Source organism: Eptesicus fuscus, chromosome 6 (genome assembly GCF_027574615.1).
Source record: "Eptesicus fuscus isolate TK198812 chromosome 6, DD_ASM_mEF_20220401, whole genome shotgun sequence".
Taxonomy (NCBI): domain Eukaryota; kingdom Metazoa; phylum Chordata; class Mammalia; order Chiroptera; family Vespertilionidae; genus Eptesicus; species Eptesicus fuscus.
This window is the reverse complement of record NC_072478.1, coordinates 76,968,420-76,994,711: the sequence shown is the minus strand read 5'-3', so window position 1 is coordinate 76,994,711 and position 26,292 is coordinate 76,968,420. Positions and strand designations below refer to the sequence as shown.

At 45.7% G+C, this 26,292-nt stretch overlaps 1 protein-coding gene across 2 annotated transcripts in view; it reads left to right on the top strand.

Annotated features, from left to right (window-relative positions):
- Window positions 1-26,292, top strand: part of SPOCK1 (SPARC (osteonectin), cwcv and kazal like domains proteoglycan 1) — a 465,949-nt gene that overhangs the window by 302,266 nt on the left and 137,391 nt on the right. For both annotated transcript variants that reach the window (XM_028148018.2, XM_054717880.1), the window contains one exon: window positions 24,255-24,369. In XM_028148018.2, the coding sequence (XP_028003819.1) occupies window positions 24,255-24,369 (115 nt within the window). The remainder of the gene's footprint in view (window positions 1-24,254; window positions 24,370-26,292) is intronic.

The following is a 26,292-nucleotide window of genomic DNA, read 5'->3' as shown; positions in this document are numbered from 1 at the left end:
TTTGTTCAATAAGCAGAGCCAGGCTAGAATTTCGAGGATCCATATGTCATTCAAAATACAAATAATGCTAACCTACAAATAAATGCAAAAAAGACCAGGATAGTTCTGATGTTTACCATGATTCTGCGCCACAGCCTGGTGGTGTTGAGTTGTTTTTCTCATTGGAATTGCAATCTTATAAAACATTGGTATCCTAAGCACATGCGCAGTTGGCTGGTGGGATAACCCAGCCCCAGTGATGAGATGGAGTAGCAAGTGTATTGCATCTTCAATCTCTCTGTCAACAAACAGCTCTCAAGTGCTTGATCAGGCCACGTCATGGTTGTAAGAAGGAGACACCAACTCTGTTGATTTAAGAAAGCTTAAGAAAGAGGTGATTTATTAGAAGGATGGCAGCAGCTCAAAGAATGGCTGGGGCCGGGAGTGGACACTGGGTGGAAACTGAGGGCTCTGCAGAGAGTCAAGCATTGGAAATGGTCAGGTCCACGTGCTGTCACCTTGGCTGAGGTGAATTTGATCTTTGGATTTTATCTGAGTCATTCTCTGAGGACTCCGTGCTCAGGGAAAAGAAGTGCCCGGTTCCTTCACCCACAGGTGAGAGGCAAACATCAATGGAAGCTTCATTCCCACTCACACTGCACACAGTTGGGAGACCGGGTGCTAGGAGGAAGGGAGTTAGACATTGGACAGAGAGAAGGGACCCATCATGCCTTTCCCCGGCCGGGTCCTGTGCCCCACCAGCATAATAGTCAGCCGTGGACTCTGCTGGCTTGCATTCTCCACTGGTTTACTGTCCATGTGTTTTCATCTTGTCTCTTCAAGGGGCCTCTAGGTTCCATGAGGGCAATGACCCCGGTTTGTAGGCTTTGTATTCCCCAGTGTGGCACTCAGTGAAGGTCTGGTGATCTGCTAATCAATTGCATCACTGTTTATTGGATTCTGAAGTGAGTTCACTTCTGTCAGCACAAATAGATGATGATTGGGTGTCCCTGGGGTAAGGAATGAATATTAGACATTGGGAGTGTGTACTTAAAACTAGAAATAGCTCCCTGGCCTCAAAAAATCAGCACATACATCTGCATGATTGCCAGCTGAGCTCCAGTATCAGGTACTGTAGACTTGGGTCTCCGGTGGAAAGGTTGAAAAATAAAATAAACTTATCCCCTCGATTGCTTTGTGAAATAATGCACAGATGACAGTGCATGAAATATTGATGCGCAGAGAACTCGTCCTCCTGCAGGGAGAGGGGCCTCTGGATAATTGTTTTTTTCTACATGGGAGCTGAGACAGTTTCTATTTCCCTCACCGCATCTAGCCCTGTCTATTAATGGAGAGATGGACCCAGGTGGGTCTTGTTTTGCAAATCCTAATTATGCTGCCATCACGGAGGCATCCAATGAATGGAAGGGCATAGCGAAGTATCCGCATATTCACATAAGAGAGCTTCCTCTACCTATGGGTTAAGTTTGATGGTCACTCTGATTGTCTTTTTGGAAATTGGTAGAATGTTACTAGGTTAGAAAAATCTCTGACAATGTATATCAGATTGCTTAAAACCCAAATACCGTATTTTCCGGCGTATAAGACCCCTGACTTTTGAGATTTTCCTGGGTTAAAAAGTCGTCTTATATGCCGGAAAATATGGTATTTTGTTTTTTGATCCATCTGGAACATTCAGAAGTGATTTGGGTTGGTGTTGAAGGCTAGGGCTGCATTAGGGGTGGTCAGGGTTTAAATGAAATCATCATTGAGTTCCTTGAGAAGGATGGTGTGTGTGTGTTTTAATAGTGAAGTATAAAATCCTGCACTTCAACCACTGGGGGCTCAGGCCACTTGCTGGCCAGGGTGGCTGACTATCTGGGTGATTTAACATGTGAGACTTGCGCAGCACACCGGCAGCTGCTCTGGTGCTCTTAATGTGATTTTAAGTCGCAATAACCTCAATAATTGGAGGCACCAGATAACATATGTTTACCAGAAAGGCATGCGGTTGTCACGTGGCCCTCTCAGATGGGAATAGCAGTTCACACTGTGGCTAGGAGGGGTCCGCAGCTGAGTCCAGCAAGTCCAAGACCACTACTGAATGCTTACTGGATGCCAGCCTGGCATTTTCCTCTTGTCTTCATTTTTATAAACTTTTTCTCACTTGTAATTTTTTTGACAGCTATTTTTGTCTAAGACTGAGTTAAAGCTGGATGTAAATACAGACAGCTTAAGGTTGCCCAAAACCATGCGTGGATTTTCCTTTATTCAGCAAACATTTACAGAGCACCTATCATAAGCTAGGGACTGACCCTTCACATCACGTAGCCTTATAGCGATGCCTGCCCTTTGTGTGCTGTGCTGGTTTCAGGAATGTTGCCTCACAGTTAAGCTCAGCAAACAGTTACTGAGTGCCTGCTCTGCAGTGGGCATGTGGAGGCAGTGGGAGCACAGACTTGTTCTCTGCCCTCAGGGAGCTCACACTCTGGGAGAAAGATGTGTGCAATGGTAACAGTATGACCATGTGACTCCCCGGCATGGCGAACTGAATGTGGGCCACAGGAGGCTGTCCAGAGGTGGGCCACCCAGGAAGAGCAGGTTGTGGAGCACAGCTGGTGATGCCCAGGTGGTGGTGCCCACAGGAGGGTGCCTGTTCACTCCACAGGATACTCCACCTTCTGGTCCCCTAGAACACATACATTTATATCGCTGGGGTGGTGACAGTCCCGTGGCTGGTTCCGTGTGTGTTAGAGCACAGTTAATGGTGAGGACTCTACAGCTACCCACAGGGGGGTCTGAATAAGTTTATTACTCTGTGCACTTAAGGGCCTTTCATAGCCTCTCTGCACTTCAGTTTTCTTATCTTTAAACTGGTGATAGCCATAGCACCTGTATTAGTCAGCCCAGGCTACCATAACAAAATACTGTAGACTCGATGGCTCGAACAACAGAAGTTGATTTTCTCACAGTTCCTGGGCTGGAAGTCAGAGGTCAAGGTGCAAGCATGGCCAGGTTCTGGTGAGAGCCTCTTCCTGTCGTCACACAGCCTCCTCTCTGAGCGCACGGGGAAGAAGTGTGAGCTGGGGAGCTCTCTGGTACCCCCTCTCATAAGGGCACTAATCCCATCGTGAGGCCTCCCTCTCACCCCGCCCCATGACCTCATCTAATTTGAATTACTCCCAAAGGTCCCATCTCCAAATACCATCATGTTTGGTGTTAGAGCTTCAACATGGGAATTTGGAGAGGGACACAATTGAGTCGATAGCAACACCTACTTCGCTTGGTGGCTGTTGGGTAGTGTTTGCAGAGAGCCCAGTCAAGTGCCTGGTATGTGGTACTATTCTGTAAACGTTAACTTCTGCGTTGCCTGGGTACATCTCTTCCCCTATAAAATCTTAAGCACCTCAAGGCCAGAGCTTTCTTAAATGATTGGTGAAATGAAACTACCAGTGAAAGGAGAGAAAGAATGAACAACTTGGACTGAGAACAAAAAATAGATTTGAATCTTGGCCTGGTCATGTTCCCACTGCGTGACCTAGGGCAGGGGTGAGTCGAGCCTCACTTCTTTTCTGATTAGTGAGATGAGAGAAGTAACTCTTGCTTCCCAGACTTCTGGTGAGGTTTACATGAGATAAACCATGTGAAAGCACGTACTTTCTGGTACATGGCAGGTGTTCCGTAGATGATGGCTGAATGAGATGCTCCCACATTCATTCAGGAAGTGCTCATGGAGCCAGCAGAGTTGGTCAACTTGTGATCTGTCTCTCAGGCTGTTCTGATTGTACTGCTCCTCATGTGGGCTTTCTTGGGTGTGTGCCTGAGACATTTCATGAGATTCTTGACAAGGACTAAAAAAATATAAAGATAAACTTAATCTGGTAGAGAAGTAATGACTTAGATCCAATATTCACAGAGTAAAATGGGTTTTTGTGAATGTTCTTGGTCCCATTAACAAAATTTAATCTAGTGGTGAAAATTTATGGGGCAGCAAGCCATCTGTCTTGCCTGATGGTGTTCAAATGAATACTTCATGTAATCTCCCTGCTTTTCAGAGTTTAACAGTGTTCGAACATTTACATTTCAAACAAGGTGGTCCTCACGCCAGAGTGTCTTTTCACGGTCTGTAAGAAATGCATGAGTTTAAAATATATGGGCTGTTGACAACTTAAATTTTCTGAGAAGCCACATTGAACAGAAAGACATGTAATATATATTAATGAGGATAGTGGTTTGGTATAGACCTTATGGATAAACTGCAGGCATGCCATTTAGTCCATGGTAGAGAAACTTGAGCCATGGTAGGAAGTGAGTCACACATTGGCATTGATTGGCCACCATGCTGACTAGTAGGTCTTAGCTCTGAAAGCTTAGAAAGTCTTGATGCCATAAGCCTAGTCGTTAAGAGCATAGAGTTTTGAGGGAGACAGACCTGGGTGTGAATTCTTCTAGCTATGTGACCTTGGACTAGTTATTTTACATTATTGAACCCACGTTTTTGTATCTATAAATGGAGGTACTAACACCTAATTACAGGTAGTTATGAAGATTTAATGAGATTGGAAAGTGCTGGGCACAATGTTCTACACCTATATCTATGTCAATATTGGTCATTATTACTATTACTATTGTATTCCCTAGTGATGCATTACTAGGTAATTACTGGGTAGTGTAATAGTGACCTATGAAAGTTTTAGGAACTGAAGCAAAAATGTTGCCTCATCCTAAAACATCCCTTCTAAAGGTACTTAAGGAGTTTGCCTTTTTGTAGGTCCTTGAGCCCTGGAGAGCATGTTAGGGTTCCAGACTTACATTCAAATTCTTCTTATCTTTGGCCTTGCCTCTTTGCCTTTCCCTGGTGGCCATGCCTACCACTCTTGCAGGCATCACTAGGAAGTAAGTCACATGGCAGAAGGCACTTTGACTCTCCCATTCACTACTCTATTTATAGCACTTAAACCAGTGTCTGGCACATGGTAGGTGCTAAATACATATTTGTTCTTGAATAAGTCTATTGCCTTCTAATCTTCAGATTGTGTATCTGGTTCCCTTTTGGAACAGAAAGGTCTCTTCTAGCTTCCATCTCTCTTAACAAAGTTGAAGACCAATGATAGTTTGGGAGCTATGCTTCCTTTTCTCTTTTTCATTTAGACCAGCATTACTGAGTAGATGGAATGATGGGGCTAGGGTATGAGTCCAGGTTTCTGGTTTCAGCTGTGCAGCTAGTTTGTTTATGAACATTAGAAAAGTCAGCCTTCCCTCTCTGGACCCAGTTCCTCAAGAGCACCATGGGAAGGCTGGTTTGTATAATTTCTGGAGGACCCTTCCCATGCTGACCTGGGATAGGTATGCTCTCTGGAGGTTCTTTAGGGACAAAGCCCACTCTCTTCTTCCCTCTTCCTTGTGCCTCCAGGTCCAGCCAGGCTCACTGACTTCCCATCCCTCATATAGAAATGGTTGTAGCATCAAAGAATGCTGTAAACAATGGTTCCTCCCAACATGCCTTGTCTATCTAAGCTAGGGTATCACAACATTTTGGCCCAGATGATTCTTTGTTGTGTGGGGCTATCCTGTAGATAGAAAGATTAACATCATCCCTGACTTCTACCCACTAAATGCCAGTAGCATCCTGCCTCCCTTCCCACATCAGTTGTGACAAGCAGATGGTCCCCAGACAATGCCAGATGTCTCCTGAAAAGGCGGGGGGGATATAACCCCTGATCTAAGCACATATTCTTCCTCAGTCTGACTTCAGATGGCATTCTACAAAGCCAGAAGGTTTCCTCAAGAGACTAGAGAAATCGGAATATATATATTGATCAGAGGCTCCTTTCCCCCTAGGGATGGAGGAAAAGAGAAAGAAAACAACTTTCTCACCAGCTTCAAAGAAAAAAATATAAAGCTAGCTCAAACTATTGTGCCAGGAACCTGGATTTACACAGAAAATTCCATGTATAATATATCACTGATGATGAGGCTAGGAAACAACAGCTCTTAGATATTAGACTATGACAGCAATTAGATCTTATTCTTACATCATGGAAATTGGGGAGCTATGGCACTGAATACTTGATGGAAGAGATAGGCTTTTAAAATTTCCTGTCTTGCTTACATCTTAGTTGTTGGCACGTCTGAGGGATTTTGAATGCATAAACAGTTTGGAGAAAATAGCATTTTCCGTGGTGCCAGGATATTATAAACAATGTGCTTATTATAAACTTTTTGATAATATTTTGTCAACAAAAGTGTGATACTCGCTGCTCTGAGAGAAGTCAAAAATATAAGACAGGAGCTTACAATTTGGTAGTTGACACAAGACAAAAACTGATAGAAACATAAATCAGAATATAAATCATAACTAAATTTACAAATGGAAGCCATTACGATTTTACAACATAAGCAATAATTGCCATTGGAGTCCAAAGAAATACACGTGTGAGCGCAGGTTGATGGGATAGGAGGTTTGCCTTTGTCTGGGGGAGAGTGCATGGGCTCCAGAGGAGCACGGGATGCCTGATGTACTTTGTCTGAAACTTTGTGAGGTTGAGCATGAACATGGTCAGCTGTATTTGGAGACTGCTGAGACAATAGTTACTTGATATCAAGTGTCAACTCTAAGGGATTTCTTCCAGTGGCTCCGACTATTCAAAGCAGAGGTGGTCCCATTTAAAGAGGCCTTTATTTTCTTGTCTCATATAACACCTGAGGTTGATATTCTTTGCGATATCTTTCCCAATGAAAACCAGGCATTCTTTAGGAATAGTGTATCTCCGTCAAAAAAAGTAGAAGGAAGTCCTCTGGGTGGCCATGTTTGCTCTCTAAGAGCTTCCCCCACACTCAGACCACAGTTGGTTGGGTCAAGGTGGACCCCTGATTCCAGCTGGACTGGATTCTAGGCTGAGAACTTGGATTTAGGACCGAGAGACACGTCAGTCTGCTTATGTGACTGGAGCTGTGTCTGCGAATCCAAGAGCCTCTGCCACCATCGTTCCCTTGTGAAGCCCAGAGAAGCTGCTCGAGAGGTTGGTGGTTGCCTTCTCTGAATTAGGCCCCAGGTGTTCTGGTCACCGATCCCCCTAAACTAGTCATCACAGGGCTGCCTGATGAAGGATGGGGTTTGCCCAGGAGTCTCCCCCTTTTTGGTGGGAAATGGGCAGCCCTGCCTCGCCTGAGCCCAGTGGGGAGAAGATTCCATGTAAAGAAACAGGGTACCATTGGGAAGGGGGATGGAAGGATTGAAAGTAAACATCATTTTGGGTCTCACATCACAGAAATGCACATAACATTTTAGGTGCAGGTTTTAGACCCTCTGAAGCCTGTCCTTTTACCCGAAGGAATTTCTATTTATTCAAATGGTTTCCAATGTTAGTTCCCAGGGAATGGACGCCTGTGGGCTGTGATTGACAGGGCATTGGTTGCAGACCTAGCGACGAACAGGAACCTCTGCAGAGAGGGAAGCCTGTGGAAGGTGTCCTCCTCCGCCACATGGGATACTTAATGGTGACATCCCCACCGGGAAAACCAGGGGAAGAGGTCCCTCTGGCGCCCCTGCCATAGAGTCACCTCTGGGACCTGACAGCATGAAGACTGGTGCTCAGCGCAGTCAGGACTCTAAGAGAAAGGCAGAGTCAAACCTATTAGGAGGGGAAATTCTCCAGGGCAGGGATTGCTAAGTTAATCACACAGATGTGAAAATTCAGAGGAGGAATAATTAACCTGGTAAAGCTAAAAAAATAATAGTTATCATGTTGTTTGGCAAACACTGAAATACTTGGAGTGAAAACTTCTCTTTAACTAAAGGAAACTAACCCTTATAGAACATTTCATCCCAGTTGTCTTGGGAGTCTTTGCTAAGTGACGCCAAGTATAGAATTTGAATGGTGCGGTTGTTTATTTTGTGAAGAAAAACTATGTTCCTGTGGAGCAATGAGTGGTAGAAACAGCAGTGCCCTTAGGGAGCAGGCAGGCAATTAATGTAGGAGAGAAGGAGAGAGGAAGGGACTCGGGCCAGAGAGAAGAGAAGATGAAGACGAGGCAAAGGGAGCAGCCATGTGGGAACGTGGGAACGCAAGCCCACGTGTGGCTAGCACTTCAATTAAAGTAATCCAGAAATGTGTACTGGATTTTTCTGAGATATTTTCTCACTTTTTTTTTTTTTATTTCTAGCAACTTGCTCAAAACTTTAAAAGCACTGTCAGAGTGCACCTGTGGGAGATGGGGCCTGGGCCCGGGCTCTGTGGCCTCGGGTGCAGGATGGCTCTGGTTCCACTTCTGAGTTCTTGCCCCGCCCCTTCTGGCTCTAGATGCTGCACAGGTGCCTTGTCCTGTCTTTACAAGGTCCTCCATTGTCTTGGCTGTACAACAACCCTGAGAGTAACACCTACCCCACGGGGTTGTGGTAAGGATGCCATGCAATCAGATGTGGCAGGTACCTGGCAGCTCTCATGGGTCTGTAAGCATCACAGATAGGCTGGGGGATAGGCTCTCTCTTGTTCAGCATCCGAAATGATGCCCGGCACGTAATAGAACTCAGTGAGAGCCTGTGCTTAACAAATAGATGAATTATTGGATGTCAGACTGCTTTAGAATAAAATCTGTTCTATTGATTCCCTTTTTGAAGTCAAGGGAGAGAGTTGCTAAGGGGATGGGTTCCCATAAGGAATTGTCCCCCGAGAGATGAATATGCAAATTGTGAGGGAAGGCATGAGCTGAGATGATATTTATGACCCTGGAAGCCCACACTAGCAGGTCCCAGCTGAGCACATGAGACCATGTCCAACATGTCACTCATTTTTGCAACAACACTTGGTGGCCATTCTGCCACAGGCCTTCCCTGCTTCTCAGGATATAAAGTTGCTTCTCCTGCCTCCCCATGAATATAGTTCTGGGGTTCCTTACTTATGGCTCTGGGGATTTCTGCCTTAGCTGATGAAGCTCTGCCATACTCTATTGTTAATGCCATTCCTTGAAACAGTAGTAAACTTCATCTAAAATGTGGTCAACTTGCAATTCAGAAATAAGTTAAAAATTATTGGGCTGCTTTGTCAGTCTGCGTTCAAAATCCTGGATTTGGTCTCGGCTTCCAATAAGGGCAACCTATTTGGAGGGAGGGAGATGGCCCGACGGGTGTGCCTTTGTGATGGGCACTTGGACTTGGCATCAGGGTCCTCTTGCCCTTGTGGACTGGGCAGGGCCCACTAAGCGACCAGACGGAGTTGTTGTTTGTCAGAGGAAGGAACACACCAGGGAGATTTGTTGCCCATTTAAAAAACGATTGGGCATGAAATGGAGACTGTTTGGATTACACAGAAACACATCCTCTCATTAGCTTTTCAGGACCACAAAAGGCCTGATGGCGCTTCAGTCCCAGCCAGTGGGATCTGATGCCAAAAGTCTCTGTTACACATTTGCATAGGGAAGCAGTGTTTCGGGAAAAGGGATCTCCTTTATTTCAATGTGGTTTTTTCTCCTTTCATTCTGTTCTGTACATTTCAGAGTGCCAGGTGTCCGTTTCTAGCGTGACCTCACTGAATGGAGGGGCAGCCTGAGTGATGGTGAAGGCTTAGTGTAGCAAGCAGGTTTCTGATGCAGGGCACGGTGAGGGTGCAGTCCAAGCTGACTGGGGAGCAACGGGAGACCATCACTTGAGGGGCTGCTGCAGAGAACAGGACCATGTTGGCAACAGAGGTGGATCACTAGAAGTCTTCTAGGAAGTAGAGGTTTTAGGCAAGATTATATCAGGCTGTGCCTTGGCTTAAAGATGCCCTGGTAGTGAAACCTGGAGAAGAAAAGGGGTCCAGTTTGGATGGGGGCAACTTTAGGGAATGTTTAAGGAGAATCATGTGAGAAAGAAAAGAATTAGCAGTTAGTGAGTACTTGCTAAGATCAATGTTCAGCATGTGACACATTTTTTCATCCTAACCACCATGTAAGGGAGATGTTGGCACTCACCTTCATAGCCCAGAGAGGCTGCATTATATGCCCAAGGTCATGCAGCACCCAAGGAGCTGAGCTCAGCTGTGGAACTAGATTTGTCTGGAGCACTAAGTTCATGCTCATTTGACCTTTCCATATAATGCATATCACACACATTGGTGGTTTGTTTACATGAGCAAAGACAGTTTCGAGAAAGCCTGAGATCTTGGTTATCTCCAGCTATTCACTTTGAGCTTCTTTTTAAAAATATATATTTTACTGATTTTTTTACAGAGAGGAAGGGGAAGGGATAGAGAGTTAGAAACATCAATCAGCTGCCTTCTGCACACGCCCCATTGGGGATGTGCCCGCAACCAAGGTACATGCCCTTGACCGGAATCGAACCCGGGACCCTTCAGTCCGCAGGCCGATGCTCTATCCACTGAGCCAAACCGGCCAGAGCCACTTTTAGCTTCTGAAACCTGAGCAATAGTTAGTCAAGACCACTGCTTTGAAGCAGAGCCCCTGGCCTGCCATGGTGTGGTAGTGTTATGAAGATGAGTCCAGGCCGGGGCAAGGCCAGCATGTGGTTGCTGTTGCACCTCAGTTAGACCTCCACATGTTGCTCAGCTATCTGGGAATCATTGTTTTAAGGACACACATTGAAGAATTGGCCTTTCTAGAGGTAAGTCCTGGTCCTACACCAGCTGTGTGTCCTTGGAGAAGTCATGCAATCTGTCCAGACCTGTTCCTTTGCCTAATACTCCAGGGTCACTTCCCACTTGGATCCCTCTACTAGAATGTTTCTCAACCAACCTTCAAAAGTTCTCCCTTCTTGTCAGATTATGTTTTAAATGTCAACTCCTCAGAGAGGTCTTCCCTGACTACTCAATCCAATGTGACCACTCAGGAGCTGTCTACTGTGTAACTCTTTCAAAATTAGCTGCCTCATGTATCTTCCTAATTCCCTCCTTTCTTCGTTTCTTTTTCCCTCTCCTGCCTGCCTGCCTCCCTCTGCTCCTCCTTTTCGCCCTCCCTTCCCTTTCTTCCTCTCTTGTTATCCCCTCTACTAGAATGTCTGCTGCTTAAGAGCAAGGGCTTCTGTCTTACCCATCTCTTGAATGCCCAGTGCTTAGAATAGTACTTGGCATGTACAATTAGTTTCATAAATGTTTGCTGAATTGGTGGGTTAAAGTCTTTCCTGTGTTAAATATGAATGGGTTAGTCTCGGGGCAGATGCTCAGGGGACCCTTCTAGCTCTGAATCTCTGTGACCTAGAAATCCCAACTTAAAACATTCATCCAGAGAACTCCTTGCACAGGCAGTTTATTCTGCATTTACTGAACATATCTCTCAGAGGACTTGGGGTTTAGCAATGATGAACCATACTTAGTCCCTGGCCTCACAGAGAAGGATGGAGGATTGACTAAGTTCATGGGCCAGGGGCCATTCACACACTCATTCAACAAGTGTCATTGAGCCCCATGATATTCCAGACACTGTTTAGGAGCTGAGCAATTCAAGGTTAAAACTGTGAATTGCTCAGCTTATTTGGAGGCACGTGGGAAAGTATTTTAGCAATGAGTGAACAGGGTGGGACACAAGCAAACAGAGGAACAACACGAATACAAGAGACTTTACTGTTTAGGTGCTGCGCAGGCAGTGGTGAGGAGCACAGGCACTGTCTTTGGTCACATGGGGCTTCCATTGGATTTTGACAGACTTGGAGTCACATCCCAGCTTGGCCACTTATTATTTGCATGATCTTTGGCAAGTTCTGATTTTTTCCTCTCATCTTTCAAGTGGAGATAGTATTGGCCTTATAAGGTGATCACAAGAATGGACCGATTCTTTGTATTGAACAATGAAGTCTGGGCTCTAGAGGCATGAAAGCACAGCAGCTGTTTGAGGTTTATGAGTTGTTCAGTGTAAATAAAGGCAGGGCAAATATTGGAGGATGAGGAAAATATAGGCTGGGAAAGGAAACTCCATTCTGGCAGGGAAGTTTCTGGTAGACATAGTCGTGAAACTCTTCTTAAAAATTAGAATTCATAATTTTAACAAAAACAAAAACATAAATTTACCTTCTTAAGTGAAAAAATTTTTACAGCCATTATGGTATTTAAAGATGACTATCTCCCTGCTCCAACTTACCTGCTGGGTTCTCTCAGTATGTATTGCTGAAGAATGAAAATGAGATGTTTTACTCTTTGTGTTTATTCTATGTTCTAGGAAACCTCATTGGTATTTGCCCATTATTTATCGTTGCCTCTGTCTTCCATGCACAGTTAAGACCTGATTTATATTTTGTATTAGCACTCTGTGCCTTATCTTAGAGTAGTGCAAGGGAGGCAATTGGCGATTGAGTGGCACGTTGGTGAAGAGACAGTCAGGAAAGAGAGCTGTTTGTGGGCAAGGTTAAAACTGTGAATTGCTCAGCTTATTTGGATGCACATGGGAAAGTATTTTAGCAATGAGTGAACAGGGTGGGATACAAGCCAACTGAGAAACAACAGGAATGCAAGAGACTTCAATGATACAGCACTTACTGAACCCTTCAGTGGGCAATGCAGCCATTCTTCTCTCAGCTTGAGGTAGTTTCTAGCAGTTTAGAAGGTACCCCAGGAAACCCAAGGTCCAATCAGCATTAACTTTGTCATGATTGCTTTAATGGAATCAGTTAAGGAATGGAATTTAATAACCTTGGGAACCATCCCGAGGAAGCAGAAATGAACCTTCCCTGATTGGAGAAAGAAAGGACTTGGAAATGAATAGTCTCCAATTACCCATTTATAAATCCAAAGCCAAATGTTTCCAAAAAATTAACAGTGGGAGGGATAAAAGAAATAGCAGCTCTAGTTTTGATATTCATACCTGGGGAGCCACGAACACTCTGTAACTCATTAGTAAACTTCACCCAATGCTTGGCACATTGAAGGCTCTCAAAAAGCTCTGAATTATGCAAGGTCAATTTGCTAAAAAACAAAACAAAACAACAAAAAAACAGGGTTTTTCACCAGTGGGCCTGAGGTCCGTCCCTGGGAACAGATGGCATGGGGATTCTGTTCCAGGGTACAGGATACATTTTTGATTAACCAGCTTTAACTGGAACTGCATTCTGGTCCCACATGAATGAACAATTTGCTTCTGAGGGTTCTTTGTATGTAGTTTTGCTGCTATTGATTTTCCATTTTAGATATCAGTACCCCGGAGAGCTCCCTCATTTTAGGGCAGTGATTTTCAACTGCTGTGCCACAAGAATTTTTGAAACATGCAATATCTGACTGTTGAGTCAGGGGCATTAACCTCTCTTCCTTTAGATTGTCAAATCAAAAAATGACAACAGCCAACACAACAATAGCTCTCCAGTGTGAATGCCCTGTCTTGAACCAAACATTTATACATCATATAGTCGAATTGCATCTTATTGTTCATGTTGTTTAATAAGGTTGTATCTGATTGGTTAATTCTTTTTTTATATAAATATATTTTATTGACTTTTTACAGAGCGGAAGGGAGAGGGATAGAGAGTTAGAAACATCGATGAGAGAGAAACGTCGATCAGCTGCCTCCTGAACACCCCTTACTGGGGATGTGCCTGCAACCAAGATACATGCCCTTGACCGGAATCAAACCTGGGACCTTCAGTTCACAGGCTGACACTCTATCCACTGAGCCAAACTGGTCAGGTTGATTGGTTAATTCTTGATACCAGAAATTCTTATATACAAGTATAGGCATCTGATTTTTTTTAAAAAAGTCACTTTGGAGCAAAAAGGGTAGGCAATCACTTTTTTTTTTTTTTTTTGTAAATCAAAATTATGCCTATTTTTTGTCAGATTGGTAAAAAATATGTTTTTTTATATGCTGCATAATTTTAGTAATGAGTTTATGTGTGCCATGGGATGAAAAGTTTGAAAATTTCTGTTCTAAGGTCCTTTAAGCTTGGTAAATGCTTTCAACACTTCTTAAACTTTTCTACCAAAGAACCCCTAATAGCAAGTAAGAGCAAGCACCTCCTCTGAGGCCCAGGGCGCAGAACCCACTGTGAGCACCTACATTTTTGAAGTCTCTTTTAGACAGATTTATATGAATTTTGCAGTCTATTCCATAGTAGTTTTAAGTTACCTACCATCCAGTAAAACAGATGCTGCAGGAAGATCCATGGTAGATTTGCATTGTCCTTGGCTCACCACAGTCTGAGAAGCAGGATTAGGTTAGGCTGTGCAAAATGGGAAAGGAGACCTGGCTGTGGAAGATACCTGGGGTGGGGATAGATACCTCTATCCCCACTTTCGCTGATTTTTTACTTGTTGGGGAAGAGGCTGGTGAATGAGCAGCATGATGCCTCTTCACTGAGGCTCCACGCCTACCGAAGCTGCACTGTGGGAGTGACAGCCTCATCCAAGACTCTGAGAAGTCACATGAGCATCCCTGTCTCCAGCCTGGGGGAGGCTTCGCTGTTCCAGTTTCACTCCGCACCTGCCCTCTCGGGCTCTGCAGGACGGGGCAGGAGGCAGTCCCATGGACAGGCTCTGACTGAGGATTGGATCACCCAGCCTTGTACACCAAACCTGCCCTGCAGACCCTTGCCTGCCCATTGTCCCCAAAGTGCCCCCCATTATCAGCCTCCCTGGACTCAAACCCTTGTTTTGTCTCCAAAGTGTTTGTCAGATTCCTTTTTCTTAATTATTCTCTCTTTTTTTCTTTCCTGGAATACCAATGGTACCTGGAATACCAATGGTACCAATGGCCCTTAGGATACCTTCACACTTGCACTTCATGACTCTCCAAGAGAGGCTTTCGAAGCCCAAAGACCTTCTTTCAAAACAAATAAACAACAACAACAACAAAAAATATATAACCTGTAGGCTTGTATATAGGTTCTGTTGTATGAGCTCTTAATGCACAGAATTTGGGGGTGGGAGGCGGTTGTTAACTCTTCATTCCCAGACTTTATAACCTGAGATGAGACACAGCAGAGCACGGCTCTGCTAGAGATGTACGAACTTCTTAGTTGTCACAAAATGATTTTAGCAGTGGTGTGGATCTAGTTCATCAGCAAAAGTTGTCTGGGTAAAGTGGACCCTGATATTCAAAATGAAACTTGAATGTTTCTTCTTGTGGAGATGAGTCTACCACCTGGGATTCTAAAGGCTGGATAGCATCACAGCTCCAGGATCTGAAGTCTCTGAAATGTCCAGGGTTCCTTGCCCTTCATGCACATCCACTTCCCTAATTGGAGAGCCAGCTAAAAACAGTTGGTGAGAGTGATGGGAATGCTAACTGACACACACTATGTGCCAGGCCCATGCTAGGCAATACTCAGGCATTGTCTGATCAGATCCTTACAACAGTCTGGTGCAGAAGATCTGTCTGTCTGCACCTGTGTGAATCCTGAGGCCTGGGTAGTCTATCAAGGTTACATCGGCAGGAGGTGACTCAGCTGTGCGTCTCCCATACCGCATCTCCCTGACCCAAACCCGTGGGCTTGTTTCTTCTAGTTGCACTTAACCTTTGTCTTGAAATTTGTGGAGTGGCTGAGTTTCTCCATTTTCACATGATCAACAACCATGGCTGCTAAATAATGGCAGAATTATGCTCATCGGCACCAAAGGAGATAGTTCTCAGGATGCCTTTGGTCTGGGAAAAGCTCTGTGTTTTATAATAATTTTAATTGCATTGAAGTGAAGCACAGATAGAAGAGATGGACTTTATGAGCTACAACACATTTAAGTATACCTTTTTTCCTGGAAATACTTTATTTTTACTGTGCTATTAATGTCCTCTTATTCTCCTAGGTTATAGAACTGGTTCTTACGTAGTTTAAGTAATTCTCCCTTTCTCCTTTATTCATAAATGTCTTATGAATAATTTCTGTCAATTACAATGAAATAGAATCTAAGCTTCTTTACTGTTATAACATTTTAATAATTCCTGGCCACTTTGATGAATGAGAAGGTTCAGACTTATCTGTGGGTGGTGTCTTGTCCCTGTACTGAGAATAGCGGCAGTTTTCAGGCCCTGATGTTCATACTGCTCTGCCCCGTCTGATGCTGGGCATTGTGTAGCTCCCATCAGTGTGGCCCTATGCACGCCTCATAAAACCCTTCACAGAAGGAGCCTCGTGGGCTACCCGGTCCCTGGCAGGTGTTCTTTCCTCAGCTGTGGAGACACTACGTTCACTGGGCATCAGGATTGCCCTGAAGAGAATTTTTGACTTTTGTATTCAGTAGAAAAGTCACATATTTTATTCAAATATCCAACATCTAGCTTTGAGTTTGGATAGTGCCATGCTTTCTTCACAGTAAGAGGTCATTTCTGGGATGCTGTGGGTGGCATGATTCTTTGGGGAAGTGACAGAAGGGTTCAGTATGCTACTGCTTGGTACTGTAGTCATCACCTTTATCCCCCTCATAAGCTGTTTTCATGACTGGCCAAGTGGCTCTGCACATCAGTTTTTACCCAGATTGAAATCTAGATTTACCAGCTGTGTGACCGCAGACAAGTTACTTAACATCTCTGTGTCAATTTCCTCCTTGCTAAATCAATAATAAATGAATCCATTTCCTCACTGGTAAATTAGAATAATAGTACATTATTCTACAGGTTGATGGATGTCACTGTCTCCTTTGGCAGCTCTCTAATTAAGTGATACATTATGTAATAAAATGTTCCATCCTTCCCCACCTATCCACTTAGTTCTTCTCCTGTCCTTTTTCCTCCTGTCCCCTCCCACTTTGAAAGGGAAGTTCGTTTATTGGTGAAAACATGAGGCCCCTTGTCTTCACCATCCCAGAGCAGCTGGGAACAGGGGAAGGTGTGAGATGACAGCTTGGAGAAGCAGCGATTGGCTGGCTGAGCTAGTAAAATTTTGTGGTCTGTGATTTTATGGAGTGTATTCCCTCAGCTATTCTCATAAACCTGTCTTAACACGTTCTTTTCTAATGATCGGGAAGGGTGAATTAGCCATGTTTTAGAATGTCTTGTTTTGCATGTGAGCAGAGGGACACAGCTCTTCCTGGCTGCTGCCTTTAGTTCCACCAGGCATGAGTGTCCTGAACTCATAGCTCAGAGACAGATGCCGGCATCTCACAGGGCTGGACACTTGCTCTTGCCCCTGGTGGACGTGACTTGTCATTGTTTCCCTGAGTCAGACAAGATTCTCCAGGAAGCAGGAGACTGATGTTTCTAGAGGAGTCGGGGCAGGCAGCATTGGTGTTGGCGGGGCAGGGGAGTCTAAATTCACTCTCGGGGCTTTGCAGGGTAGGCCCAGGAGACAGGACAAACAGGAGGGGAGGGCACTGGTGTGTGAGTGTGGGGAGGCCGGAGTGGCGCTTCTTTTCAGAGCTGCGTAGTAGGAAAGGGAAAGGACATCTACAGAAGTAAACAGAACTGGTTTTGAGTACTGGCTTTGCCATGTGCAGTCAGAAAGTTCCTTTGCCATTTCAAATCAGTTTTCTCATCTTTAACTCGCTTTTTTCATGCATTGTAAACATTTACTTGTGTTAGAGTATACAGACCGACTTTCTCCTTTATAGCAGCTGGATAATACAGGGCATCCCAAAAAATGTATACACACTTTGAGTGATTATAAAGTCAGTGTTTATTAACATACAGTTGATTTTCAAAATTAAGTGTGTATACATTTTGGGGGGACACCCTGTATTTTATAAGCGCATGTCTTGTAATCAAGGTAACCATTTCCCTATAGATGGTGTATGGACTGAATGTTTGTGTTGAAGCTTTAATCCTCTCTGTGGCTATACTTGGAGGATGAGGTCTCTAAGGAAGTCACTGAGGTTAAATGAGGTCATAACAGTGGGGCCCTGGTGATAGGAGAGGAGTCCTTGTAAGAAGAGACATCAGAGAGCTCGCTTGCTCTCCTGGTGCACCTAGAAGAGGCCATGTGAGGGCACAGCAAGAAGGTGGCTGTCTGCAAGCCAGAAAGAGAGCTCTCATCAGAAAGTGACCACATTGACACCCTAATCTCAGCCTTCTAGCCTCCAAAACTGTGAGGAAATACATTTCTGTTATTCAGTCCACCCCATCTGTGGTATTTTATTATGGCAGGCTATACAGTCTAATACAGATGGGCATTCAAGTTGTTTAAATTTTTCCTTATTATAGACCAGTAAGATGCATATTTTTGCCTAAATCATTCCTTGGTGAGTCATAGGATATTTCCTACCCTTCTTTCCTTTTGTTATTAAAATGTTTAAATATACCCCAAAGTTGAAGGAATAATATCATAAACTCCCACACACCCATCCAACTATATTTAACATTAAAAGCATGGTTGAAAAATTGACCTCCGAAAAAGGCTGTTAATAGTTGATATTACCCTACAAAACACACACACACACACACACACACACACACACACACACACACACGTGCGTAGCACTCTTAGTTTTAACAAAGAAAGAAATGAGTCCTCAGGGCCTTGTTTTAAAGGGAAAGGAAAGGTCTCGTCCCAGGAGGGGTATCTTTGGTCAGATGTGTACTTCCATCCTATGTCCCTTTGTCCTTGTCTGTCCCAGGTCCTCAGGCACTCCCCTCCCCCCCTCCCTGGGCACACATGTGCAGCCATCCCCATCACTTAACTGCCTGTCCTCTTTAGACGTGTGGCCAATAGGCCCCTTTGTTCAGCCTCAGAGAGCTTGGCCCACCCCTTGGTTTGAAAGCTGAGAACAGTGACAGGCTGTCCGCGCTGTCATTCTTCTTTGGTTCCAGCAAAATACTATGGGTGGAATCTTCTATTTTTTATTCTGTCAGGCTCTATCGAATCCGCTAGTAAACAAGACCCTCTGAGTGTGTGTTTTGGGGGTGGGGTGGAAACAAGATGCATGCACAGGTTACCATGGGGACAGACAAGCTGTAATAAATGTTTGAGATCTGAGCTTGCCGAGGTTTTAACAGTTTAGGGTAATTTTGTTGTCAATCATCCATTAAGTCACTCCTAATGAGTCACTGGGAGTGTCTTTGCTCTTCACACGAACTTCAGATGAGCATGATTCGGGCAGAGAGCATCCTTAAAAGCAATAAGGAGACAACAGTCAGTCATTAATTTGTCGACTGTTTGCAAGTCGAGTGGCCTTTTGTCTGAGCAAGTTTCTAGGGGTCACCAGAGTGGACCACACATTGACAGGGCTGTTTTAGGCTAAGTCTTGGCTGATCGGTCTTACCATCTAGGCTTGTTGCCTCCCAGAATTCTGTGCAGCTAATGTCCCCAGAGAGGAAGCATGGAGGTCCCTCAGAGGAGGAAAGCAGGCAACAGGGGCTGAGCACTGGGACCTCCACTCTGACCCCTGTCTCATTTGGAGGGTGAGGGTGTGAGCATATACATTCTTAGCAAAGGGCCACTTTCCACATAAAATGTGTGTAAAGGGTTCTCCCTTCCTGCCCTTCTACCACAGAGCAGGTGCCCACAGACACCCAGCATGGGAGGGTGTCGTCACGGTGGGGCTTGGGAGCGGGGCTCCAGTGTCCTCACTGATTTTGAGGCCCTCTGCCATGAGGCTGCCACGCTTTCCAGCCTCCTCACTCACCCTCCTGCTCCCGGCTCTGAAATGCTGCAGGTCCCAAGTCTGCTATGGTTTCTCTTGCGTCTGGGAGGGGAGCTTCTTTTTATCCAGAAGGTTCTTCCTCATTCTATTCTGAGGGTTAAGCCCACTTCTCCATAGATGTCAGTCTCCCCAGGAAGTCTCCCCCGACCCCTGGAAAGGCTGGATCCCGCCTGCCAAGATGGGCCTGCACAGAATGGAGGCTCTGCAAATGTGAATGGAATAAACATAAGCATGCATCACTCCCCAGGTGGCTCTCAGGGACCCCAGGGCAAAGCACAAAATGGAACATCCTCTCCCCTCAGCATCTCTGAGGGGGTCCCGGCTGGGCTGCGACAGCTGGGATGGCCCTTTGCCTGTGAGCTTGCAGGATGTGCCCAAGGACTGCGAAAAGGCTTGAGTTAGGATTTTAAAACCAGTGTAGCTAATTAAAAAATAACTCTAACTGAAAACAAGTTCGGAAACAATTAGGATAATTAAAATATCACTACAGTACCTTAATTGAGACCAAGCAGTGAGCTTAAAGAATAAAATTAATTTTAAATTACACGTAACCTATAATTAATTGGCTTTTGAATTCAGTGTTTTCCTGCTCAACAAATCTCTCTAAATTAATTCTTTTTTTTTTCTCTGAGAAAAGCTTTTGTAAAAAGTATTAAAAGATTAATTGGACATGTATCATGTGCCAGTTGACACTTGTTCATGGGCAGGAAAGATGACATTGACCTCCTGTGGGTATCTGCTCTGTGCTAGGCTCAGTGTCCTGTTTAAGTCCACGTAAGTCCTGCAGGTTATTGAGACAGAAGAGGCACAGCTTTGCCGACTTACAGAGATTGCTGCATCCCAACACGAGGCATGTGCTCGGTGAGCAAATGTTGGCACACAGTCTCCGGAAATCATTGGCACCTGGACAGGAGCTGGTCGGGCGTATCCCTGACACTCAGCTGGTCTCGCCCCTTCCCTCCGCACCTGCACCATTTCCCGGCACCTTATTAAAGAGCCTCTTTCACTTACTATTCTGATGCCTTATCATTCCCTTTAGAAGTGGAGCCACATGGCTCTGTCCGAAACGTGTGCTGGGTGCTTTTCATAAGTGTCACCTTTCAGGAGTGCCACCTGAGCCTTGGGGCTGCTGGGAAAGCTTATTGAGGCCGCATTTAAATGGAACCGACACACTCCTTTCACCATCCACATCCCCTTTAAATCCCAATGTTGCTGTTTTTCAAAACAAGACGAATCCTGGTGATTAAATAAACTCTGACAGCTTGATCTGTTACTGTTTTGTTGTTCTGTGAAGTTCATTTAAATAATTCACATACGTGTTTGAAGTATTCAATCCCCGATAATTAATTTTAGCCTACTTGATTTTTATATGCAAATTGTTAAGGAAGTATGCATAGAGAGTTAAATAACTGATGATTTTTATTTAGTATTTTTTGTTAGAGTTTTCTGTTTATTTGTTTTAGTAATGCTAGCGTCAAGCATGGGGCGGGGCGGGGGTGTGTGTGACCTACAGTACTCGTAGCCTAATGGTAGGGTGACAGATGGCACGGTTGCAGAAAGAAAATGGAACAGCCCACTGTTCAGTTGACTCATGTGGGTGGTGGCTGCATTAAGAGGGAGTATGCAGGGGGCGCACTTGCCCAGAGCTGGCACCCCACCTTCTGGGGTGGTGTGTGAGTGGCCCAGCCAAGGCAGCTCAAGGCCCCTGGCTGCCCCTGCTTTTACCCCTTAACACTCATTCTGCCGGAAGGCCTCCCAGGAACATGGTGCATCTGGCTTTATATTTGTTGTGAGGTGAGGGCCACAGCAGCTTTTAAAAGGAGATCCTAGCTCTGATTGGTGTGGCTCAGTTGGTTGGGTATTGTCCTGTGCACAGAAGGTTGCCGGTTCGATTCCTGGTCAGGGCCCATGCCCAAGTTGCCAAATTTGATCCCCGGTTGGGGTGCACGTGGGAGGCAATCAATCAATGTTTCTCTTTCAAGTCTCTTTCTCTCTTCCTCCCTCCCTCCATCTCTTCCTCTCCCTTCCTCTCTTTAAAAATCAATAAAAACATTTTTTTTTTTTTAAAAAAAGGAGATCCCAGGTGATCCTCTGCTGCTGGCTTGTGGTGGTAAGAGTTTGGGTCCTGGAGTCCCCCACCAGGTGTCAAATGCCCTCTGCTCCTCTCACCGGGGACTTCTCTTTCAGACCTTTATTTGTAAAATGGGCATATTAGCAGCAGCTTCCTTCTTGGGTGCTGTGAGAATGAAATATGGTAATCCAATTAGAGGGCTTAGTTCACTGCCTGCATGTCAAAAGCACAGGGCAAGTGTTAGCTATTGTTCTTGTTGTTATGGAGGCTTATTATTCACTCTGAGAACAAAAGACAGACACACACTAAATTAACAAACACCTAAGATGTCTGAGCTGAGCACTTACATGTACCAGGTCTTTTCTAAGTACTTACAAATATTAACTCATTCAATCCTTGTGATAACCAAAAGCAACAGTACAGTTATTACCCCATTTAACGGGAGAGGCACTGAGGAAGGGAAAGGTTGGTAAGCAGCAGAGCCAGCATTCAAACTCAGACAGTCTGTGTTCTTCCCCATGAGGTCAGCTGACGGACATGCCTTGGGACTGTATGGTCCAGTGAGGCCCTGCAGACCGCCGTGTGGACATGGCATGCTTGTGAAGTTGGCTGCAGAAGCAGAAAGAAGCTCGAATTGGGCCATAAAGCTTGTCACGTAGGACTGCAGGTTGTGGCACCGTCCCTCTAGGCCAGCCTGTTAGTCTCCATCTCTGAGCTGTCTCCAGTGAAAACCCCAGGGTTAGGTGGCACCTGCCAGGGAAGCCTCGGCTGGCACCTGTGGCCTGGCTGCCAGTGGTCTGGCCCCAAGTTTCTTCAGATCCGTAAGTGTACTTCATCCTGAGGTGGTTTGGCGTGTGAGAAGGGGCAGCTAAGGGCCAGCGTGGTCCTCATTAATTGTCACCTGGTCATCAGTCTTCATTGTGGGTTCAAGTTTGGATGTGTCTTGGAAAGTAATCAAAGTTAGTTGGACTGCCACCTGGATTGGTGGGTGGGGGACAGGGCGGCCTGAGACACATCAGCATTCAGGCTTCTTGTATGGAAGTCCCCAGGACCAAGAGGGATCCATCCAGAAAGCCCAGCCCCAGAGGACCGTGGGGCAGACCCAGAGTGCAGGAGGCAGCTCTCAGCTCAGGAGCTCAGAGCGAGCCCTCTTTCCAGGTGGCTCCATGCAGCCTCTCTCTTATCTGGCAGCTCATTTCCTCCTGCTGAGCTCCAGCAGGTTCCTTGGGAAGTAAGCTCTGCCAGGTGGCTCCCCTGGGACCAACCAGGACGCAGCCTTGTTGCTGACCTGACTGGCCTAACCACTCACCTGGCTTCTGTTTCCAGCGCTGAGGCTGCTGCGCAGAGGGCGCACCCTGAGCGGTGCAAGCGGCAGAAATGCCTTTGGATGTTTGTGTTCAGGTCCCTGGAGACACTCCCAGCAGCCATCGGAGGAAAATGGTACTGAGATTCTAGGCCTGGGCCGGCTGAGGAACAATGATTGTCTGCGTGCAGGGAGATGGTGAGGGTGAGGGACCCGTGGTGGAGGAAGGATGGCATTTCTCGTGGCAGTTTTGCTATCCCTGCCCTGGAAGCTGATTTGTTTAACCAAATGTTTGGTGGAGAGGACGTGGGGAAACTCACCTCCCCAGGAGAGAGTCATGAGAGAGCTACAGCCTCACAGGCATCAGGCCCTGGAGCAGGGAGGTGGCACAATGGTTTCTGCTTTGCAGAGACTCCCCTGTGGTCACTTCTCTGCCTTGATGAGGAGCCACCTGAGCAGGTGGGTGCTGATGAGCTGGGGCCTGCTGCTCTGCCTGTTCTAGGAAGTGTTGCATTGTAGGAACTGCTGTCCTTAGAGACCCTTTCTCAGTGGCTTGGTTGAGTGAACTCTCCTCGCTGTCATTATTCCCATGCATAAAGCTCACTTACTAGTCAGATGGAATATCTTATGATTGCCCAGACATGCTTCCCTTCATTGGCGGATGTGACCACCCGGCCTCGGGTGTCTTTTCTCTCTTTGCTTTTCAAATTCCTGCCCATCCTTCAAAATCCAATTCACATATTAATGCTTCATTACTCCTTGCCCCAGAAATTGATCTCTGTTTTTCTCTCCAGCTCTGTTATCACTTTACATGCCCGTCATGGCCCTTATCTAATTCTCCCTGCACAATAAATATTTATGGGGAAGCTTTTCCCCCTCCCTATTGTATTGTAACTGTGTGTGGCACAGAACTGTCTTGTGCTTCTGGATGTTCGTCACAAAACTTAAAATAGGCTTATTTATGCACAGCGTCCATTGGATTGAGCTGAAGTCCCTGAAGAAACAAGAACAAAAAACTCTGTCCTCAAGGACTTTTTCTGTTGTAGGAAATAAGTAAAATTAGGCATGGATGAAGTCATAAAAAGCAATGGCAGACAAACAACCATAGAGGGAAAATAGCTCTTGGTCCTTAGAGCATGTAGGATTTAGAGGATTTTAAAAGTAATTTCTGCCAACGATGAAGATGCTGCGGGTCCCCATGGCACAATGGAATCACTTTCCTGATGTGAAGAAAACATGTGCAGTAGACACAGAATTCCCTCGTGTCGGTTCCATTCCAATCTCCTCCAGCCTAAGAAAACAGCGCAGAGTGCAAACTCATGGTGTGTTTACATCCCACTCATCTATTTGAGTAGAAATAGAAATTAGATGTTCCCTGGAGGTCCTAACCGCCCATTTCTGTTCTTTTTTGCCTCAGCCCTGGATGCATCCAAAGACCCCTGCCTGAAGGTGAAGTGCAGCCCACACAAGGTGTGTGTGACCCAGGACTACCAGACGGCCCTGTGTGTCAGCCGCAAGCACCTGCTTCCCAGGTAAGGCAGGAGGTCGGGGGTGCTCTCCACCTGCTGGATCTGGGGGTGCGCCATCGCTAACTGGGGGGCAGGAGGCAGAGGCAGAGCGGGTGTTTGTGCTGTGGTTTGATATGGTATTTGGTACCTGGACTCCTGATATGGTTCTCAGACACAGATTTGCAAAGAATGTCAATATCTTTATTTCCTTTACATTTGACTCTTTATTTCCTTTACTTGACTCTGAGCCCTTATCTGAGCCGAGGAACAGAAAACCCTTGCTTGGTCATTATTGGCACTGTCCCTCCTCCCAGAACGACCCCAGGACCCAGGAAGCTTGTAGCTAAGAAAACACTGGCGGGACCTTTAGTCTCCTGGTTGCCACTGACATGACCACCAGGGGCTGTCTGTGTCATGACCATATAGAATGTGGCATCTTTGTCTGGCTGGGTGCCCAGCCCACCACCATTCCTTCTGATAACGTGTCTTGCTCTTCCCACAGGGGCAGTGTCTGATAGTCTCTCTTCCCCAGCCCAGGGGACATCTCCCCACTGTTCTTCAGGGTCCTCAAAGCCTTTGCCTCCCCCCACCCACTCCCAGCATTATCCAGCCAGTGGGCGTAGGCTTTTACAAATGACAGAAAGAGCCTTTGATTTCAGGCTACTTCTGCCTTCAGTCCTGCAAAGTACTCCCAGCAAGAAAGCAGAGACACAGACCCAAAAAGCAGGCTTTTTTTAGGAGTGGGGTTGGATGTGTGTGGTTGGGGGAGAAAGGTGATTTCAGTGCCTCTGCTGCCCCCCTCTTCACACTGCCTGGAGGTGTGTGACGGCCCAGGAGTTATGACTCCGGTTCTAGATTCAGCAACTTGTGAGGAAGATGTTTTAATTTCCCTCAACCCTCTCCTCGGTTTCCTCTGATCCTGCTGAGGAGCTCTGTCCTTGGAAACAAGGTCCAGCAGGAGTGACAACAAGAGCAGAGCCTCCCCGCCCTGGGCCTCTACAAGCGTGGTACCTGCAGCAGCAGGCCTAGCCTGATGGTCCTCTCACAGCAGTCAGCCTTTGTGTCTGTGAGACCTGGACGCTTTGCTGCTCCCTCAGACAGGAGTGCTCCTCCTGGAAGTGAAGAGATCTCACCCCAAAGCCCAAGCATGTGCCCGGCATTGAGCTCAGCACCACCATCCTTGAATTCTGCCAGCCATTTTGCCAAGTGGGTGTTTATTTTTGTCTTCACTCTAAAAATGAGAGAACTGAGGCAGAGAGAGGTGTTGGTGATTTGCTTGTATATCTAGTGAGCAGCAGCCGTGATTCAAACCAGGGCTGTTGAGCTCCACAGCTTACGTTTTTATCACTACTTTGTGTTGGCCTCTCCATGGACCTGTCCTTGTCTACCCTCATCCATTGTCCTCCTACAGAAAGGCACGGAGTGCCTACTGTGGGCCAGGTTCACGTTAGGCCCTGAGGCCAGAGAGGTCAACAAGAGACCCTGTTTCCACCCTCAGTGAAAATAAATTTTGCTGTGGAATGGGATATAAAAAATAATTTTTTTATTGGAAATTCCTTATAAGACATACATACTCTGAGAAAACTATCCTAGAGTCTCCTGACACACTTGATTTCTTCTTTCTCTGAAGGAGGGACGATATGTCCTCTTTTGCTACAAATTCCAAATACACTTTGGGCCAGTGCTCTGGGTTGTTGAGCCACCTGGTTGTGTGTGTGTGTGTGTGTGTGTGTGTGTATGTGTGTGTGTATGTGTGTATATATATCTACATGTGTGTATGTGTGTATATGTATGTGTGTGTGTGTTTGTATGTGTATGTGTGCATGTGTGTGTATGTGTGGGGTGTGGAGAGCCCATTACCTGTTTCCTCCTGGAATACAGCCCTTTCTGGAAGTTCCAGTTAAGAGATTTTTAGTTTTAAGCTCAAATCTCTTTGAGACAGAGGCA